At 44.3% G+C, this 20,868-nt stretch overlaps 2 protein-coding genes across 2 annotated transcripts; one reads left to right on the forward strand and one right to left on the reverse strand.

The window, feature by feature from the left end:
* Positions 1–534: 534 nt before the first annotated feature.
* On the forward strand, positions 535–7,986 carry ELF2 (E74-like factor 2 (ets domain transcription factor); the record flags this gene model as incomplete). The annotated part of the gene is given in 5 exon segments (XM_010290929.1): positions 535–621; positions 4,864–5,056; positions 5,457–5,613; positions 5,615–5,823; positions 6,269–7,986. Coding segments are annotated over 5 exon segments (1,274 nt in total), but the record flags the coding sequence as incomplete, so codon positions are not given.
* A 6,820-nt stretch (positions 7,987–14,806) lies between these two features.
* Positions 14,807–20,498, reverse strand: CCRN4L (CCR4 carbon catabolite repression 4-like (S. cerevisiae); the record flags this gene model as incomplete). Its single annotated transcript, XM_010290930.1, has 3 exons — positions 14,807–16,035; positions 17,068–17,337; positions 20,315–20,498. Coding segments are annotated over 3 exons (1,290 nt in total), but the record flags the coding sequence as incomplete, so codon positions are not given.
* Positions 20,499–20,868: the final 370 nt, after the last annotated feature.

Here is a 20,868-nt window from a genome sequence, read left to right on the forward strand (position 1 = left end):
TGGCTATCTTAATGCTCGGCTGTATGCGAATCCTGAGCGGCACCGCTGGCACGCTGGGTGGAAGCTCTTACCTTCTCTTGCCTTTGCACCTTACCTTGGGCAGGTGCAAAGTGGAAACAAATGTTTATAATTTCAGTAGTAAAATTTATTATGAAAACAAACGCTTTGATCAACACACATACTAGAATACCAAAAACAAAGCAGAAGAAGAAATAATACATTTCAGGGTAAAACAGACATGGGACTAAGAGAATGCAGATACAGTCAAGTTTTACTTTATACATTTGGTGCTTACCTCACCTGCCATTAACTCGTCTGAAATTGAGTTAAGTCTGCCCATGAAATAAGCAACCAAATGATGAATTAAATTGGGTGTGCAGTAGTAGTAGTCTAAGAATTTAAATTTATCCATACCTGTAGCAAGGAAAAAGCAGGGGAAAAAATATGTGAATTGCTTCTTTCAGCAAAGCCAAACTATAAAATACTTTTATTCTGCATATGATTAATACCCGCCAAAAAATGTTTTATGTGCAGCTGGCCGTAAACCGAAGACCCAACAATCGACTATATCTGATGGGTCTCCAGATCTAGGTATAAAGAAGAAACCTAGAGAAGGCAAAGGTATATTTTTCCATTTATTGGGTCTTTAAAATTATGGTGTGTATGTATCGTATCTGTCACAGGAAATACACAGATCTTGAAAAGTTTGGTGAACGAGTTTGTACTAACTTCACTTAAGAGTTTTAATTTTATCCAATGTCTTCAAATTGTTTGTACAAGATTTAGCACAGGGATGCCTGGAACTGCTCTAGAAGTGCCCGGTAGTACACTCTGCTGTTAATAGGCTTTCTGATTTTTCATTTGCTTTGCTTTGTGTTTATTGACTCATGCTGTCTTTTGCGTGGTGTGTTAACTTACTGCCAGACACATAGTTTGCTAAGCTGCTGCTGAAAGGCTTGTTCTCAAATAGAAGCAGCTTATGGGCATTTGTAATGGTGATGGCTGAAAATATGTTTTCTTAGTTGATTCACAAACTTCAGTGGGAATATGTTGCTTGACTAATAAATTCAGTTTGGCTTAAGGGGAAAAGCAAATGATGATATGTTTCTTTACTGGTTGACTGAGGGATTTTGTGCAGGAGGGTCATATTTTCCTAGTGTTTCCCCTGATAAAAAGTGGGTCCTTTCTTGGACTCCAGGCCCCTGCTATTCACCCAGCAGGGAGACAGACTAGGGCATTTGCTCACAGGTTACGTTTGAGTTGGCGTACAGTGTATCAGCTCTTCCCTGGTTATAGGTGAAAAATGTGGATCTCTTCCCCACTTACTGCACTGAAAGTTGTTTGGAGATGTTGCCATGACTAGGAGAAACAGAGTTTAGCGACTTCCGTGGCAGCATACTACCTGAAAGGAGTGTGCAGTGGTCAGCTCCACTGTTATTTTGGGATTTGTTTGAAAGCCAGATCTCCACTGTTTACATAATTCCTTATCTGAGTACAGCTCCTGAGTCGTCACATTTGCCAGTAGGGCGAGGAAGATCGGGACTGACGTTGTGCAGATGTTAGCTTATGAAAACCAGCACAAACAGTGATTAAACTTCCCTGCGTTGTCTGCTATTGCTGTCTTCGGATTTGGGTGTAGCAGTGTACCTCAGTGAAGATCACAGACCTTTGCATCGCTGTACTCTGTACTTAGAAGTACATCTTGTTTGGAGTATTCATAAAGATGCCTTAGCTTTTTTTCTAATTCTTATGTCACTATTACAGCTTTCCATTATCTGAGTAGTACTTGCAAAGTGTCCCAGTTCCTAGTTTGCAGCACAAATAACTTTGAGAAAGGATGCCTTTATTTCTGTCTCCTCTAGTTTTTGTCTGTACTGGTGATTTCACTCTATAGCTGTTTGTTTTATGAAGTGGGAGATGGTACTGTTTTGGTTTTTGTTGTGGTGGTGTTTTTTTTTTTTTTTTTTTAATTTCTATGGATCCTCATGATGTACTTTTGTTCTCACAAGGTGTCTCATTCCATATTTTACGCTACAACTGGCGTAAAATATTTTTTTTCCTTAATGTAGGCTAAGTTGATGTCCTGCAAAATCTTTTGTTACTGGATTTGTTTTTTGTTACTTATTTAAAGAAAAAATACATGCAAATGTAGGCTATTTTACATGCAGTGTGTTTTTGGAAAACCAGGAATTATTCCTAATATTTCAGGACTGTCAGCAGAGTGAAGTCATGGAGAAGGAGGACAGCTGGTTGTGCGCATTTGGAAAGGGGATTGCTTCTTGTCCGTGTAGTTACTCCTTCCTTTGTGCATTCCTGATACTTTCTGGTGCAAAGTGAAGCAGCTGTAAATCTGATTTAATTGTCCCCTTCAGTTTATTACACAGGAGGAACTGGAGACTTCTTAAAAACTTTTCCTAAAATGAGATAGTAGTATTTTTTTGTCATCACATAGTGGATTGGCAGTTTAGGCATGATTTCTCTTTCCATATTTTGTTTTCCATTTGCATAAATACTCTTTTTTAAAGTGTAGGCATTTGGAGGGAGCAAAGCTGTCTTTTGAGTCTCTCCACATAGGTGCTGGTACCAATGTGACCGTTCATTGATACAGACAATGCCTCATATCATTCACATACTTTCTGGCCATTAAGCCTTTTACTCTGACCTGACAGCTAACATTCGTAAGTAGCTGGCAGCTGTAATAATTGGCTAGCCACAAAAATTTCTTTCATTGTGCAAAATCTGCTCTTGTTTTGAAGTTAAGATAGGTAATAACCGTCTCTAGCTCAGTGGCCACTCACAGTACTGGTTAGCCTGAGCCCTTTTGGGAGTGCAGCCGAGAGCTGTATGCTGTTAAATAAGGCTTCTGTCTTCCTAACAAGGTGCAGCACATGTTTGTCTGGCCAGGCTGGACCTAGGGATGCTTAACAGTAGCACAAATGTAAACCTGTTCAGATAATATGTCTTACAGCCATGTTTTTCTCTTCTGCAGGAGTCTGTAAGCTTGGATTCATAGCATTAGGAAAGTCTTGTTCTAAGGAGAAAGGGTTTAAAAATGCTTCAAAATTGTAGCAAACATTCCTAAAATAAGCCTTTTGTGTTAAATGCATAGTAGCTATAGCTGACAGAACAGCCTACCTGAAGTATCACTGGGTCTTACTGGCAGTAGTAGATGGCTTCTGAGTAGTACAGGTAAAGTCCTCTTGTGGAAGAAATTGTTATTTGGGTCGACATAGAGTATGATGGAAAAGGAAAAAAAATGCTGAATCAGCAGCACTATTCCTGCAGAAAAATCGGGCACTTTGAGTTATTTCTCTGTTTACTGCCTAATACTAAAGCCCACTTTTATTTTTGCAAACAATCTGTTGCAGACCTACAGCATTTGGCAGTGGACCCAGAGATTCTATTTCTGAGGAGCTAAGGAAAAAAAAAAGGGACTAATTCCCTAAAATCTAGGATGATTTCAGGATTCCTGGGTCCCTTTGTTGACTCTTCACTCATATAGTTCCTATCCAAATGTCTCTGAAATCTAGTGGAAGCTGGATTTTGGTAGCTCTTCAGTCAGTACTTGCTGTTTATTGGAGTATGTGGTAAAATACATTTATTCTCTGTCCATGAGAAATGGACATCTTCCAGAAGATGGAAACTATAAATTTTTTTTTTTTTTAACCCTTTGAGGTTTTTCAAAGATAGCTAATGTCTTGGAGTCTGCAACAGTGGTCTTCAGCCTGCCTTAATATATTTTAACTGTCTTCAGCATGGCATAACAAGTGCTGTGCTGGGCCACTAAATCTCAGGAATTGGTGACCTTTTTTCACAAAAGAAATATTAAATATATTTTTATTTGGCCCATGTTACCCCCTGGAAGCGTGATCAAGTGAAGAATTGGGATTAATGTTCTGAGGTGGTTATTCTTGTAGCTCTGTCTTAGTTCTCCCGTCTCAGATAACTTGAGGAGTCTTTTCCAGTTGTACAAATTGGAATGCGATTTAGTTGTTTTTCTTCTGCTTCTCTTCCCCTTTTCTTAGATGGAAATGGTATAGTCAGAGTGCAGACAACCCCCATGTTATATTTTATGCCATCCTGATAGTCACTGCCATAAACCCTGTCTTGGGGCTCTTCCAGTGGAAACGGCACTCCTCTTGAATACCTGAGAAGTACATTAAATTTTTCTTCTGTAGGCTGATTTCATTCTCTATCCCCCTAGTTACAGAAAGATACATGGGATTTCTGACATACGAATACTTGTAGCCAAAAGTTGGGCTGGCTTTGCACCTAGAAGGACGTTGGTCACTCTGCAACTATAGTTGACAAAGGTCAGAACATGGGGCTGTCACCAACTGGTGTGAGCGCTCCAGATCCTGGACAGGAGGTTACATTACGAACTTACCACAGTTGAGATGGATTACAATTGAAGGTTGTATGCCTTTTAAAAATTACTTACCTATATCCTCTGGTCCTCCAGTGTCATAAAATACACTGGCATTTCCATTCCCTGTTTAAACAAATACGAGAAGAAAATTCTGAGCTCTTGTTCCTGCCTCTGCTGAACAGATGTAGGTTGTAGTGACTTGGAACGCCCTCGCGCGCTTCTTTTCAAGAACTGAGAATGGGTGCTGGATTGAAGAGGCTCCTGTGCTATATAGCAGATTGCTTGGATTAGCTCCTTTCAGAATGTAAATATTTGTGGAAGCTTTACTAAATTTAACAGAATGAATGAATGAATATGTGCAGGTTACGTTACACACTGTCCTCTGTGTAACATTTGCTTGTAATGCAGGCCCACACAAAGTTAACCTATATATGGAGAACTTTCTTTTATCTTTAAAAGTGGGTTTCTAATATCTAAATGCTTTCTGATTATAGGAAATACAACATATTTATGGGAGTTTCTTCTGGACCTTCTCCAGGACAAAAATACCTGTCCTCGATATATTAAATGGACTCAGCGAGAGAAGGGAATCTTTAAACTTGTGGACTCAAAAGCTGTTTCCAAACTATGGGGAAAACACAAAAACAAACCTGACATGAACTATGAGACTATGGGAAGGGCTCTGAGGTAAAAACTCTTATGTCCTTAAGTTATCCACTATAATTTTAAATCGGATTCTTAATTTTGCCTGTAGAAGTATAACAGTTCTGAAATTTTAAAAGCTTTGCCCTCTCACTGTCTTAGCTAAACAGCTAAGCATCAGTCTTACAGTTCCTATTGCTTTTTGTATTACCAGTTAATTTGCAATTTAATTGCTCAAATATGTATTTAAAAGGTTGGATTTTTTTTTTTTTTTCAGCTAGATCCTTCAGCTACTTTGCCAGGATATTCTGCCAGCTTCTTTCCATACCTTCTCATAGTGTAGGTTTTACTGTGGTTACTTCAGGCTTTCTTGTTAGCACAGAATGAGTCTTTTTTAAAAATTTGTCACTATGTTGGTTACTACTTAATTGTACTTTTCTTGCAGATACTACTATCAAAGAGGAATCCTTGCAAAAGTTGAGGGACAGAGGCTTGTATATCAGTTTAAGGAGATGCCAAAAAATATCGTTGTCATAGATGATGACAAAAGCGAGTCCTGCAATGAAGATTTGTCAATGCCTACAGATGAAAAGTCTTTGGAAAGAAAAAAAAAAAAGAGTGTCTTTATCTGCAGAAAACCTTTTAAAAGCAGCAACCTCTGCACGTGGAGGAAAAAATTCCACTCAGTTAAGCTGTTCCAGAACAGAAAAAGCAGTCACCAGAGTTGTGAATATTGCCTCACCAGTGCATGATACATCATCATCTCGTCCCTCAACTACCACTACTACTGTCCCAGCAACGACAGCTCCCAGGTTTGTATTAATGTGGCTTGGGCTTGTCATTTGCTAATGACAGGCAATTTTTTTGGTTGTCATTTTGGTTGGGTTTGGTAACCAAAAAACTAATTTTTTGGTTAGGAAGCTGTCTTTGAGTTTTTTGGTTTATGTTTTAGATGTTGGAAATCGTTTCTGATATGGTAAAATACTATGAAAGTCTAGTTTATGAGATCAGAGCCAACTGTCAATATGCTTGCCCTCGAGCATATTTTGAAATTATGTAGAGAGAGGGAGCAGGGAGAAGAGAGATATGAGTGCTGCTAAATTACCGAAGTCCTATTGCTAGAAGTGCAAAACGGGTTTTTTTGGTTTTTTTAAAGAACCACTTAAAAATCTGTAAATCCTAGATTTTTCTGTCTCTTTTGCCATTTCTAATGGTGCCCTGTGTTTTGGTTTAAACACACCCATCTTTCTTTTGCAGGACTGTACGTGTGGCAATGCAAGTGCCTGTTGTAATGACCTCTCTGGGACAGAAAATCTCAACCGTGGCAGTGCAGTCAGTAAACGCAGGCTCACCGTTAATAACCAACACAAGTCCAACAACAGCCACAACTCCAAAGGTAGTAATCCAGACAATCCCTACCGTGATGCCAACCTCTGCTGAAAATGGAGAGAAAATCACAATGCAGCCTGCCAAAATCATTACAATCCCTGCCACGCAACTTACGCAGTGTCAGTTACAAACAAAAACGGGCCTGTCTGGGTCCGGAAGTATTAACATCGTGGGAACCCCGTTGGCTGTTAGAGCACTAACCCCAGTGTCTATAGCTCATGGGACACCAGTAATGAGACTATCGGTGCCTGCTCAGCAGGCGTCCGGCCAGACTCCTCCCAGGGTGATTAGTGCAGTTATAAAAAGTCCAGAAGTTAAATCAGACACAGTGGCTTTAAAACAGGAACGTGAAGTGAAAACACTGCAGCTGGTAAAAGAAGAGAAGCCGGCAGACGGAAGCAAGACTGTGACCCATGTAGTAGTAGTTAGCACACCCTCAGCTATTGCTCTTCCTGTAACAATGAAAACAGAAGGAATCATAACGTGTGAGAAATGAAGAATAGGTTGCTTCCAGCATGGACTTCTAGACTGTTACGGTTTTGAATATACTGACATAATTGGGGGAGGGAAGTGGATGCACTCACCAAGTCGAAAAGGAGAGTTTTGAAATGTTAATAAACATGCATATGTTGAAGACTTACTGGGAAAAAAAAATTATTTTCCCGTGTTTCAGTGGGAGTTGAACCACATTGATATGCTGACAAAAACTGCCTCTTCCAGTTGGGAAACAGCTGAACCTATGGAGAAGGAAAGAGAGGGACTGAAAAGGGACCAAACAGTTCACTACGTTACCTGTCACCAAGTTACACTAAGACCTGGAACACTAAAAGAGAGTTATGTGAGAGGTTTGCCTTGGTTTTTAGTTTTCAGGGGGAGAGGCAAGTCTCGTTGTTACAAATGGCAAATTTGATGCATGTTATATGCATACCAGCAATTACTACTGTGCGCCCACAGTACTCAACTGGTGCTATGTGAAAAACTCTGCTACTAGGTATTGTAGAATGTGAAATAAAGGAGAAGATTAAAGAGCTTCTAAAAGAAGACAGAGACCTAGAGGGATTTTTGTATCATACAGCTTAAGGAGATTCAAAATGAAAGCCTTAGACTGATTTTCAGTTATCTTTCTTGAAATAAGCTAATGGCTTGTTTGTGTAAAGCTTTTTTTATTAAAACAAATTTTTTAAAAATCTTGTACCTAGCACAGTATTGTTATAGAATTACATGTAACATATTTTGTATGGTAGTTAAAAGTCTGTCTAAATTTCTTAATTGTGGACAAAATAACAGCAGGCTTTCTGCCTTCTGCTGTAACATGCCTGTGTCTCTCACTTAGCCTTGACATCCGTGCATACATTTCAGTTTCAGCTCTACTCTGTCACTTGAAAGGTCACGCCCAGCATGAGCTTTTGTCAGGTAGTTCTAAACCTGTAAATTTTTTTTAGTTGAAGTTAAGAGGGAAGTACCAGTGTTCAGAATGAACTATAATAGTTTGTATATTCAACATTTGAAGTATATTCTATTTTGTTGTACTCTTGTTTCAAAGTGTATTCAAGTAGGTTTTACTGAAATATAGAAACGAAATTTAATGGTGTTTGGTCTGCTTTTTATTTTTTTTTTCCTTTCAAGCTATTAACCCTTTTTTTCTGCTTATTTGAAATCTTCCAGGCATTCAGCCTAAGATAGCTGATATAGTGTGGAAGTTTGGAACTCCTCACTACTCTGGTACTCCGAACGGCTGGCCAACTCCCCCCCCACAGTATATGGAAATATTTTTCGTTGAAGTATCTGAGAAGCTTGCGGTAGTTGGTGAGGTAACTTCTGACAGGGGTTTAGTTCTCTTACCCTTTTTTAGGATGGTGAGCATATGCAGTGTTCCTGTATTGTGGCTAATCGCATGAGTGCTTGTAGAATAACTTGAGTAGTCTTAAGAAGTTACTGCCCTCCAGCTGATGGGTGATAACTTTGTGTGTGCTCCCAATTGTTTTAATGCAAAGAAGACAGGTTTGCGTAAATGACTCTGAGAATCAATTACTTCTAGAGCTCTGTGAACTACCTAACTATTCCTCCAGCTACACCTTAATTTCCTAAGGCTGTACAGCAGAGGAAAGGTAGAAGGGAGCAGACTTGGCTACTCTAGTGTACTAATCTGACGACCTCTTAGAGGCAAGTAGAAAGTACCAGTAGGTAGAAAGTGTGAAGAAAAAGAGAAAAACTAAGTTACACTGATGGTCCTTTTGACGTCGTTGCTGTTGATATTTCCAGCTGTTAATATTTTGGCTTCAGCACAAATATATGACTTCAGGTAGATTTTTTTTTTTTTCCTGAATGAAGTAAGTATCTAAATCTGTTTTCCATTTATAGTTATGGGTATCATAATACATTACTACAGGGTAAAGCTCGGGTGAGAACACAGAGTACACAAATTGCTCCATAGTTGCAGTCCATGTGGAAGAGTTTGGCTTAAAATAGATGCAGGGTAGGTTACCCTGTTTTCATGGGGACCACAGTGGCCCTACAACAGTTGCTAGAGAAGCAGCACATCAGCTGTGAGTAGCCAGGTGCCCAGTGGCACCCTCAGTTACTAGTGAGATGCCCTGGAAAGTCTTCAGAGCAGGAACTTGGGTAATCTTGAAATAATTTAAGTCTATTTGACCATCTAAGTACTTCATTTAACAGAAATCTAGAACTGAGGTCTTCAGTAACGATAAAGGAGACCAGAATTAAATACTTCACATTGAAGTTTATTTTTCCCCTTTAACTTTTAATACTGAAAAAACAGTTATGTCTAGAGTCCCTAGCAGTAAGCCTCATTATCCTCCCTTCGGCTGGTAAGAAATGTGGGAATAGCTCCATACAGCCAGGCCAGCATGTGGGGAACTTTGGAAGTCTTCTGAAAAAGGGATTCTTTTTCATACTCTAAGCAGGGAAGCGGAGTTTAAGAACAGATGAATGAACAAGCTGAAGCAGGTAAAAAAACTGTGGTGTAGAAGGCGGCAATCCCTTCCACCAGCAGTTAACCTGAAGAAGCAAAGATTCTTGCAGGTGAGCTGTGTTTCTGGCCTGGCATAGAGGGCAAAGACTCCTTCCTAGGAGGAAATGGAGGAGGTGGAAAAGGATTTATGTTGCTAAGAAAGAGGTAGGACAGAAATGGAAGTAGGGGGAAGCTGGGCAATAGGCTAATTTGGTGGTCTGAGAGGCATTCATGTGCCTCGAAATGGGAAATGGAGCAGTGTGAAGAGAGGCAGGTAGAACAAATTGGAGCTAGAAAACAAGAAGAGAGAAAAGTAACAGCATTTTTAAACGCACATTTGTAAGTCTTTTTCTGTAAGAAATCCTTTTCTAAATGGCTGTTGTTTGATAGCATGTGAAAGAGAGGTGCTAGATCTCAGAGCATGAAATGTCTGTCTGGAGTATTTGTAGTTAAGACCTTTCCAACACCTAATTTAGATACACTGGAAGTCAAGTGAGGACAAACTATCTTCCTGGAAATAGAAAAGGATCTCCAGCTGATGACCTCCTTCTCAAGTTAGAGCCAAGATGAAAGGAACGAAGGCGCACAGCTCTGCTATGGTGAGATAGGCAGCTTGCAGCCGAGCTCCGAGACGCTGCCGTTACTGTTGGTGCTGCATCTTGCCACAGAACTGGTGATGGTCCTTTGCCTCTCTCCCCTGGCCACATGGCAAGCGGCACACACGCTACTGGCTGCCAGAGGACATTTATCAGAAGTTTGTTAAGTGCTGCAAGAAAGAATCTCTGTCTGCATGAGGATGCGCTGTAGCTGAAATGGAAAGGGTACTCAACCCGGCTTCAAACAGTGAAGATGCTTTTTGTTAACCTTTGCATGTATGCCTTTGTGTACTCCTCACTTTTTTTTTTTAATTTAGCTGCTAGCTAGAAGTACAGACAGGCTTTTTGTCAGAGTCGGGTAGTGATTTCAGCCTATGCTTAAGCACAACTCAGCATTGCTTTATATGCATGTGGTTCCTCCGAGTTGTTCTGAGTGCTGTTTTTTCTTCAGAGGTGGTATGTAATCTAGGTGACAAGCCATGCTTCTTACAAGAGGCAGCCTCTCTCCTGGGGAGTTCTACAGCTAGGTGTCAGAGGTGCAAGGTTCCCACCTGTACCTGCAAACAGATCATTCTCTAGGTCTGTGCAAGCTTGCTCTTCAATGTGCTGCTTTATGCTGACATAATTAATTACTATGTGGGCAAGAAGTGTTTTTACTGGTGGTACTGGAGGACATGACCTCAGGATGAGGGAGCTTTGGTCAGGTTTGTAATGTCTGAAATGGACAAAGGCACACTAAAACACTGAAGTTAGTATCTAGCTCCTAGACTAGAAACTCCTAGACTTTTGCAGTCCTGTTGAAAAAACTGTTATTTTGTTTATGTGTGAATGTGGGACTAGCTTGTACATCTGAAGATGGTGGCTCATGTAGAAGAGTCCAGGCTTAACTCATCCTTGGCAAGTAGTAACTTTTCTAGACATGTGAGTGGAATGAAACTCTAGTGTGAAGTGAGCACGCTGTATACAGAAGGCATTGAGACATATATGGCCGTGGTATTGTTGATTTTACAAATATAAATACAAACACTTTGATTTTTCAGATAACTGCTATTGTAAGTTATAGGGCAGACAGGGTAATGCTGTGTAATCCGCAGGAAAAAAATCTGAGTTGCAACTCAGAATAAAGATCTGAATATCGAAGTTTCTGGGTTGTGGCAAGAAGAATTGAAAGGGGAATCCCACCCTAGAGACCACTGTTTTTGTTACTCTCTCTTGGATAAAGCCATCTTGCTTAGGGAAGGGTTCTGTGCCTTGACACAACTGGAGTGATCTGGGTAGAGCATGCTGCAGGGAAGGCTGAGCGCTTGGGATCCTCTGCTAATTGATTTCATCAACTTAAGGACTTGGGAGAATTACATCTGAGCTGATCAAGGATCAATGAGCAGTCAAGAGTTGATGAGAAAGTGGAGAGGTGCCTGAAGCCTCAGTCCTTACTCACTGTGACACGTGCAGCAGGGATCTCAGTTATGCGTGAAGATTGTCACAGCCAGAACAAGCTACATTCCATTTCTGCCTCACAGAGACAGTTTAAATAGCAGGTATTAAGCTCATTAAGTGAAGAAGATCCAAGTGACACTATCTACTTCTGATCTAATTGCTCTCCATGAGACATAGTGCTTTAATAAGCCTGCAACAGCTTCTGACTTTCAGCAAATTAAATAAGTGGGTCATTTCTTATTTCAGCTAGCTTGCGGGTGAGGGAAAACTCTTGCTGCTCAAGCTAATGCAGCTTTTATTCAAGATCAGAGCAAGGGATCTCTTGATACTTTTTTTAGCCTTGGTGTGCTTATAAGGCAGCCAGCCACAAGAAGAACTCTGAAGGCATTTTTACTGTAAGAGTCATACTGTTACATAGGAAAAAAAATTAAAACCTTCCTGTTTCTTCCTGTGAAAAATACTTAGTGTACTGGTATTTATAGAAGGCAAAAGCATTTCAGTGTTGCAGGCCTGCCTCTTGCTGAATAAAACAAAGCAAGAGCAATATTTCACTGAAGTTTTCCAAAAGAGTGTCTGCAAAATATGTTTGATAGCAAGTACTGGAATTAAAGGCTGAAGCTGACTGGGAAGTTACCAGTTAATTTCTGCATCTTGTCTACCTTTTATTGAAATGCAGCAGAAGGGGTTCGCTGCTGTGCTACAGCAGGGATGTGTGATTTTTTGCATACGGTAATACTAAGAATTGCCTTGTGATGGGGAGAATCCCCAGCCTTTTCAAAGTTATTCCACCCTCCCCTTGCCTTCAGAATTACCCTTTAAGGACATGAGGCAGCGAACATCTACTGTCACGTGTCCGGGGTGAAATGAGAATCCCAGCCCTTTCCACTGCAGAAGAGCTCTGCAGTGATGGCAGTACCATACAAACCATGCTGTTTCTCCACAGTTTGGTTTCTTTTGTAGGAAAGTTAGGGCTGAAAGGAAGGGTCTGAGTAGAATGGTGTAAGAATTGTCCAGATACCACATGGCATCACCCCGTGAGAGTGATGGTGGGAGTTTTGTGGCTGCGATAGCTTAGTTCCTGCTGGTAAACAAAGCCTGCCATAATCGGTGCTACGGCTCTGTGCCCAGGCTGTGGTCAAACAGTCCCGCATGGATGGACACACTCAGCTGTCCTTAGGAAAATGGAGCTGTTTATGCAAAAGTAAAATGGAAATTAAGGGCATTTTGGTGGTGTTTTTTTGGGGGTGTGTGTGAATTTGTTCTAAAAATACAGCTCTGAGTACAGTATTATCCTTGCTCTCAAGTCACAGCTTTCTACCACAAAGTGCAGTTTCTTCCAGAAACTGGCAAAAGGGTCTGAATGGAAACTCTAGCTTCTGGTGTGACTTTTTCTGGTAGATGAGCAAGGATTTCAACTTACTAAAGGTACCATCTTATAGACCTATGTTGTGGTGTTGCTTTTAGAAGTGTTCAGCTACAGATGACTTGGATACCTCCGTTAATGGGCAGTTATATTATTTCTCCTCCTTGCAAAGACCATTTGAGGGATGATCCTAAGAGAAGAGAACCCTACAGAAGCAGCACTGCCTCTCATCCCCTCAGACAGCAATCAAGGGCAGCCAGCACCATGAAAAGGAAGCTGCCTCAGTCTAGCCGGTACGCAGTGCTCGTGGCAGGGATGTCAAAGGTCTGCCTTTCTGTGGGGCGTTAGGAGGGTCTCGTCTCTAGCCCAGAATCTTCCCCCAAAGGAGCCACTCCTTCTGGCTTCCAGGGATGCAATTTGCTCTAGCTGAAGGAGGCCGCTGGCTGGCAGTTGTTGACCTGTCACATCTGCCTGGTAAGAGTATTCACCAAGGAAGTTGGGCTCCTTGGTTGTAAAATCCATTCTGTCTGGGAACTTTCAAATCCCCGCTTGCTAGAGGAGTCCTGCATTCCCAGGCTGGCTAGAGGGGCCTCAGTTCCTCTGCTCAGAAGCAGATCATTGCCGTCATCCTGCAAGGGTCAGGAGCATGTCCAGAGTGTGTTATGGCTGTGCAGCACAGCACTTCATTCATTTGCCTGGAAGGGAGTGTGTTTGCATGGGAATTTGGAAATTCCAGCTGACAGACTATTTCACTTACCAGCAACACAAGTACAGTAGTGGCCAGGTTTGTAGCTCCACACAACTCCAGAAAGAGTAGTATTTACAGTAACAGTCTAGGCTTCATCTTTAGCTCAGGGAGAGAGCAGCTTAACATTGCTGAAGGTAACTCCCTCACCTACAGACTTGTTGGGGAATTTGGGCATTTCAAGTTTGAGAAAGAGCACTTGCCACAACAGCAAAGCAGCTGTGCCAACCTGAGAGATTGGAACAGTGAGACCTCTTGAGAGGTCTGGAATGGGTAGCACCACCACTAAACTGACACTCAAACAGTCACTAGTTGAGACAGATCACCCACTTCTGACAGGGAGATGAAAAAGATGGCAGCAGAGACATTACTTTTTTTTCCCCAAAGACTTTTATTAATAAACACCTGGAACATCTGAGTTACTATGGGCCTTATTTTACATGGAAGTACTGCTTTATTTCCTCTGCGTCATCCTTCCCAGTTATCTAAATGTCAGCTCAGCTCCAGCTGTTGTCTCTCTTCCCTCCTCTCTCCCTACCTCATTTTCCAGCATAGGGGCATGTTTACAATCCATATATGCAATACCTATGTCATACCAATGAGCACCATTCCATGCACAAGAGTTAGTTACTATACTAACAGCTCTGTTGCAGCCTAGGTGCTTAGCCAGAGTTGCCCTGGGCCACAGAAAGAGGGTCCTGAACACTTGCTGTATGATTTCAAGTCAGATGCAGGATCCCCAGCTTCTCTCAATAAATAAATTTTATCTTCTAACAGGTTCCAGTGTAGCTTTAGAGTCTGAAGATAAATTAAAAGAAAGTCTTTCAACAAGAAGATTGGCCCTTTACTGAAACGGCAAGATTGACAAGACTACAAATTTAAACCATTTAGAAAAGTAATACTTGAAGCAGAGGAGGAAATACTCCCTGGTTAGGTGCGTCCTCTGGAGGGAAGCACAGAAGAGATGAAGGTAATGGTCACTGTGTATACATACCTACAGGCCGTACGCGTGTAACGGACACATGCACATTCACCTGGAAAAGTGAGGATATTGCTATATGACATAGTTAGCCTCTATTTCCTCACCTGCTGTTACTGGAGGGGGCCTTCCTCACACTGCGCTATTACCCATTCACTTCTAATGAAATCGTCATCTCAAGTCACATAAAAATGCAGCATGAGCTTAGATTCGTTGACGTCTAAACTGCATTAAACTTCCTCTGTATTGCAACAGAAAGAGATGGAAGAGAATCTGAGTAGTCGAGCCCCGCTCCCTTTGGTACTTGCACAAGCTTAACATGAAATAAATAAAATTAGCATGCTGTCAGGGCAAGTTGTTCTACAAACACAAGTGTTTTGATTTAAATACTAAGGCCTCCACATTCACTAAAGGATTAAATCCTTAAACATGGGGGTTAGTGAAAGGATAAAGCTCATTCGCCTTCCGGTTTTCAAACCCCGACATGGCAAGAACACCACAGCGAGAACACCGACTCCTTTCTTCCTCCCTTGGAGGCCCCAGATTAACAAGTGCTGAACGGCAAGTGGAACTCCAAGCAAGTGCCCAAAACAATGTCTAGCCAACAGTATGTCCTCATCCTTCAATAGCTTCCAGCTTCACAAGTTTTCTCGAAAATAAAACAGTGGTGAGTTAAGACACTGCAATACCAGGTGGCATTCCAACACCTTACAGCAGTCTGTCAGGGTCTTGATTAAAACTAAAGTCACACACCAGAGACAGGTGATCAGAAGGGTAGTTGAATGATGGCAGCCTGTTGGGCCCAATTTGTTCTTCAGTCAGCAAGCCAAGGGCTGAGTTCACATTCAAGGCATGCTGGGAATACCAGATATAATCCAGCGTGTGCCGGCACTCTCCCGAGGGCCGGATCTTCCAGGTGGTGTACGGGGGCTCTGACTGCCCGTCGGGGCTCAGCAGCTTGTATGCGCTGTTTAAGTTGAGGCTCGAGTTGGAAAATTCTCTGTAGACCTCCTCAGTTGGCTCCGCGTTGAAGTCCCCGCAGATGATCAGAGGGATCTTCGCACCTTGGGTAATACTCTTCAGGTTCTGGAGAAGATCGCAGCCTTGAGCGGACCGAAACCTCTCCCAGCCAGTACGGGCTTTCAGGTGAGTGACAGCAATGCAGAACAGTCTTCCAGTTTCATTGCACTTCAGCGTCTGAGCTATGGCCACTTGGTTGGTCTTCAGTTTCATGGCAGTTAGCCGGATATTAGCACTGTTGATGAGCTCAAAGCGGTCTTTAAGGAAAAACAAGGCGCAGCCGTCCGGCCCGTTGTTCTGCGCCACATCTAGGCACGGGGACCACGGCTTCGGGAAGAAAGTACACTGGTAGCCCAGTCGGCTGAGGAGTGGCTCAAACGTGTCAAAGTAGTGGTCGACTTCTTGCAGGCACAAGATGTCAGGCTTGTACGCAAGAATTTCCTCCAGGATGAGGCACTTCCTCTCTTCCCATTTCAGAGCTTCCAGGGGGCACTGGACAAAGTTGTCTTTGCCTTCTCCGAGAGCTGAAATTAGCAAGGAGGGGGAGAGAAAAAAGAAGTTACCGATAGCTGAAACGGGCTGTCTTCCTCCCGGCTGCGCAGAGGCCAGAGGCAAGGCTCTGCTCTCGGGAGCAGCAGAGCTGCTTGCAGCCTGTCACAGGGCAAGAGGTTATAATGGGAAGCGGCGCGAGGCTTTTGCAACGCTTCGCTTTCTCTGTGAAACACGCCTACCTCTGTTTATGTGCAGGTGATGGGTTTTTCAGGAATAGCTGCTGACTTAAGGGTGCCAGGTTTGCCAATGGGTGGGAGAACCCCTTCTCAAAACACTGAAGTCTCTCCAGAAAAATTTAGTTCCCTTTACAGGTACGAGTTAGATTAAAGACTTCCTCCCCTCTTCCCAAAAGTCACTATGCTGTGGCAAGTGCTGCCACAGCTTCAGCCTATGAAAAAATGCAGTGGTGTAGAAGCAACTTAACTGCACAGTGTTAAGGCAGTTCCCACATGGGGGGTTTCCCACCCCAAAAAGATCTTAAGATGAGGCTGTCACATAAGTCAACTTACAGCCTTGAGTTTAGGGGTCTGGGAAAAAAATAATCTGAAATTATTATGAAAGATTAAGAATTCCCGTAACAGATCTGAATCCCTGATTAGTTCACCAACAAACTGATCAGAAAACTGTAGAGAAGCTTTACAAAGAATAAAACTTAGGGAAGGATGAGTCTTTTCTGGGGGTTAACAACTATCTAGAAGTGATGGGTCACAGCTTTTTGAATATACTGTGTCCAGTTCAGACCGGCATTCACAGCTACCTTTGGCATTACAGTAGCAAGGCGAGATCTCTTTTCTTTTCCTATAGAACAGAAGGCAAGCCACTACTGCAAGTGCTGAAAATCTATCCCCCACCCCTCGTTCAGTCGTACCTCATGTAATTCACCTCTCTCCCTTTGCTCCGCCGATCCCAGGCATGCCTAAATCCATAGGCATAGCCGCGTTCAAACGCTTTCTTTGCTGCATTTGATCTCAAGGTCACACCTTGGGCTTAGCGGCAGCTCCTACCTTGGGCAAGGATGTTCCACTGCATGACCCGAATGGGGCGGTGGTTACTGGCAGTGTTTTTCTTCAGGGCCACAAAATCCCTCTGAAACCGGGGTGGCCGTTTCTGCAGAACGATCTGACATTCCTCCAGCAAATCCTTGGGGTCTATAGGATCCAGCCGCGCCGAGTCCGGCTGCTCCAGGCAGTCCTGGTGCTGGGACACGGCACTGCTGCTCAGCGTCTTGGCAAGCGCGCTGTAGAGCCGGCTGGTGCTGTTTCCCATGGAACACACTGGAAAGGGAAAAATGGTGTTAGAGGTGTCCACCGTGACTCTCCCCAGCACTTGGGCGCCTTACAGATAACCTCGCTCCAGTGCCAGCAACGTGTGCTTTGTGTAGGAGCCTGTTCCCGAATCCGAGCTAAAATAAGAAGGATGCAGAGGTAGGGTTAGTTCTGTCCACAGTCCCATCGTCTTTGCTTATTATCAGGGGCTGCTGACCTCTGCAGCACGCGAACCGTCTTATTTCAAACACCCTGCAGGCATCTTCCAAGGGAAAAAGGGAGCCTTCCATGCAGAACAACAGGGCTAACATTAACTTCTGCAGGTGTTGCAGGAAACAGAATAGAGTGTACCTGTTCACAGGTACACCGGTGGTGTGAAGGGCCCGGCTCCAGGGTAGCTGCGGAGGAGTTCGCACAGAGTTCATACTCTTCCCGCGCGTCTCCGCAGCCAGTCCTCAGCACGGCTGTGCACGCCCCGAGACGCCTTCCAACACTTCCTCAGGGGGAATGTTTCCCTCTGAAGTGCCCACAGCGCGTGGGGAGTACCGGAAAGGAGGCTGCGTGTGGGCTTTTCCACGCCCGGCGCTCAGCCCGCACACCCGGCTTCCCTTCAAAGACGGGCAGGAAAAGCGGCGCTTGCACCGCAGCAGCTTGCAAAAGAGGCAACGCTTGACAGCGTTTCGGCATCATTTCAACTTACTGACTCCGAATGCATTTTGCAAAGGAAATCTTGAGCAAAAGAACTTCACTACTGCAGCGTGGTGGGCCCACGAGGTTTCCAAGTAAGTTTATTTGTACCTTGTAGTTACTTAAAAATGGAAGAGACTCGTCATCTCGCAGCAGATTTGGGGTGTTTCCCAACAGACTTGCATGTTCAGCCTTTGCTAGGCTGAACTACAGCATTACCAATCTTAAGAGCTGGTGACAGACACACAATAGTGACAGACCTGGCCAGAGGGGAAGGCAGGAAGACAGAAGCCCTAACAGTTCAATAAACATACTCAGAAGGAGTAAAAAAGAAGAGACAGACCCTGCAGCAGGAGCCTCATGTCCTTGTCTTTGGGAAATTCGGTACTTCTAAAGACACTAAAAAAAACACTTGCTTTAATGTATGGTTCGTATGTGTAAGCCAGGGGAATAGTGTCTCTGAAGAGTACTAAGTCATAAATTGGAATTTAAATTTGGTGTAGGACTCTTCCCCCCACCTCCATCCTTTTAGTTAAAGTACCAGGAGTTCCTCAAACTGAGATGGGAGCCCAAGCTCACATGCATGAATGTCTTTCTAGGGGAACTGTGTTTAAAGCCTTTCAGTTGCTACACTCTTTATTAGTTTACAATTCTCGTCAAGAAGCCAAGTACAGCTGAAGTAGAAGAAATGCCATTTAATAGTGAGGGAAGCAGGCCCAAACATGAAACGCCCCGAGCAGGACCCCGACACAGCTGCGAGGGGATGGGGAGCAGGAACGAAAGCATGCTCTGTCCTGGCTACTGAAGGGTCTGGCTCACATGCTACCAGAGCTGCCAGGCAGCCATGCAGAAACCCAAAGAAATCAATGGACTCTTTAATGAAAGCTCCACAGGGAGCTCCTCGCCTATTTTTGGGGTAGGTACAACCCATAGTCAAGTGCTGCAACTGGAGAGAAGCACGTGGTGCTTTCTGCTGCCCCAGGGATGCCGTCAGCAGCTGCGTATGGCCACCAGCCCCATGCTCGGCACAGCTCTGTCCCCAAACGCACACCCCTGCGCTTCCCTCCGGGCAGAGCGCTGGCCAAGCGGTGGGAACGGGGATGAACATGGCTCATGCAGGGCTCTCCAAAGGAATAACGGGGAGTTACTCTGCTCCAAGAAGCCGTTCGCAAGAGGCTTAGGCTGCTCGTTGCTTGATCTGAATCAGAGGGAGGGTGTTGAACGGGACAAGCTAGGTGCGATGCACCTGGAGCCAAAAGTCTACCCTGAAGCTCGGAGCAGCTTACACCTGTTCCCAGCAGGATGAAGTCGAAGTTCAGCCACGCGCCTGCCAAGCTGCAAACAAGGCCGGGGAAAGGTCTGAATCTCCTCAGCCCTGGGGTGACGGGGTATCCGGCTGTTCACGGGAAGTCAGGCATAGCCTAACCTGCACGGGACGTGCTACGGCCCAGCTGCAGCACGGGTCCGACAGCTTTTAAAGTCAGTAACGTCTCAGGAAGGAAGAAGTTTGTTTGGGCACCCGGGGAAGGCTGGATGAAAGAGGGCCTGGGCTGTAAATGGAACGCTTTCAGGTCTGTTGTAGGCAGCTTGGGAGTCCGTGGCTGAAGGGGGACTCCTGCAGGAAGACTCCAGTTTAAGATGGCTGATGAACTGCACAAGTTCTTTGTCCCCAAAGCGCAGAAACCGTCACAGCACGGGCTGAATCGTTCCACAGAAGAGGGGCCAGACCAGCAACCCGAGCACCGAGACACCAAACACAAAACCCGTTCGCTGTTTTTGCAACGCTTAACGTGTCTGTGGCAGTGAGGCAAGTACAAGGTCACCGTTCCGAGATCCTTACAGTCCAAGTTAAATGACCTGTAACTTGCTGGGGTAACGCCTGCCGCCGGTGCTGGCGTACGCAGAGGAACACGCGGACTCCTGAGCTTGCACTTTAGCTGTGGGTGGTGAACGTGGACACGATTCTCTTGGTGCGATGTTGCAACAGGGAACGCCAGCTCAGCAATTACTATTCAAGGTGCTTAATTAAAAAAAAAGCCTTCCTCTCAGCAAGGGTGGTGCCTCAGCACAGTAAGGGCAGCGGAAGAATTTAAACTATTCGTTAACCTTCAGGAGAACAGGGTGCAGAGTTCAAGGTTTCTTCTGTCATCCAGTAATGCACAGGGAAGATGAACTCCTAGGATCTTGGGTGCCAAGCAGCGATAGACTTTATTTCCAGGACTTTGAAGCAAAGACAAGGGCTGCAATGCTGCAGGCAGACCAGGGGCCTGCAGCAGGGTATCCGGGCCAGGGCCCTTACCTTTTGGGTAAGGTGAACAGCAATCCCGTTTCCCTTCCATTCGTCTCCTACCTCTGAGCACCATTTTTGGCCGATAGCCCCCACCTCGTACACCACAGGGATGTCGCAGCCAGGTGAACGGCTGCGCCACACCGGCAGCCTGGTCTGTAGTTGTACCAGCCGGCAGCTGCCGGAGGTGCCCTCCCTGCACCCCCCAGTTTGAAGAGAAACTTGGCAGACACCATCCCCATGTGACAAGTGCTATGCCAGAGGGTATCACACTACACGTGTGGCCTCGTTGGGGCCGGCAATGGGATGGCAGCCCCAGGCCACCCGCACTCAAAGCGGCGGTTGCTGCTGCTTGGCGTTCCGAGTCCCGATTTTGGCACCTAGGTCAGCCTTATGCACAGGGGAGCCAGGACCCGCATTCAGGGATTCAGAGAGCTCGACCCAGCAAGGCAGGTGCTGCCTGGTCAACAGGCAACACCAGGAAGAGGAGGGAGCCTCAAATCCTGCCGAGTAATACACAGAATCAGTACTTGGCACGAGCCCTGGAAACCCTTTTCCTTACGAGT

The sequence above is a fragment of the Phaethon lepturus genome, unplaced genomic scaffold, assembly GCF_000687285.1.
Source record: "Phaethon lepturus isolate BGI_N335 unplaced genomic scaffold, ASM68728v1 scaffold22367, whole genome shotgun sequence".
NCBI lineage: Eukaryota > Metazoa > Chordata > Aves > Phaethontiformes > Phaethontidae > Phaethon > Phaethon lepturus.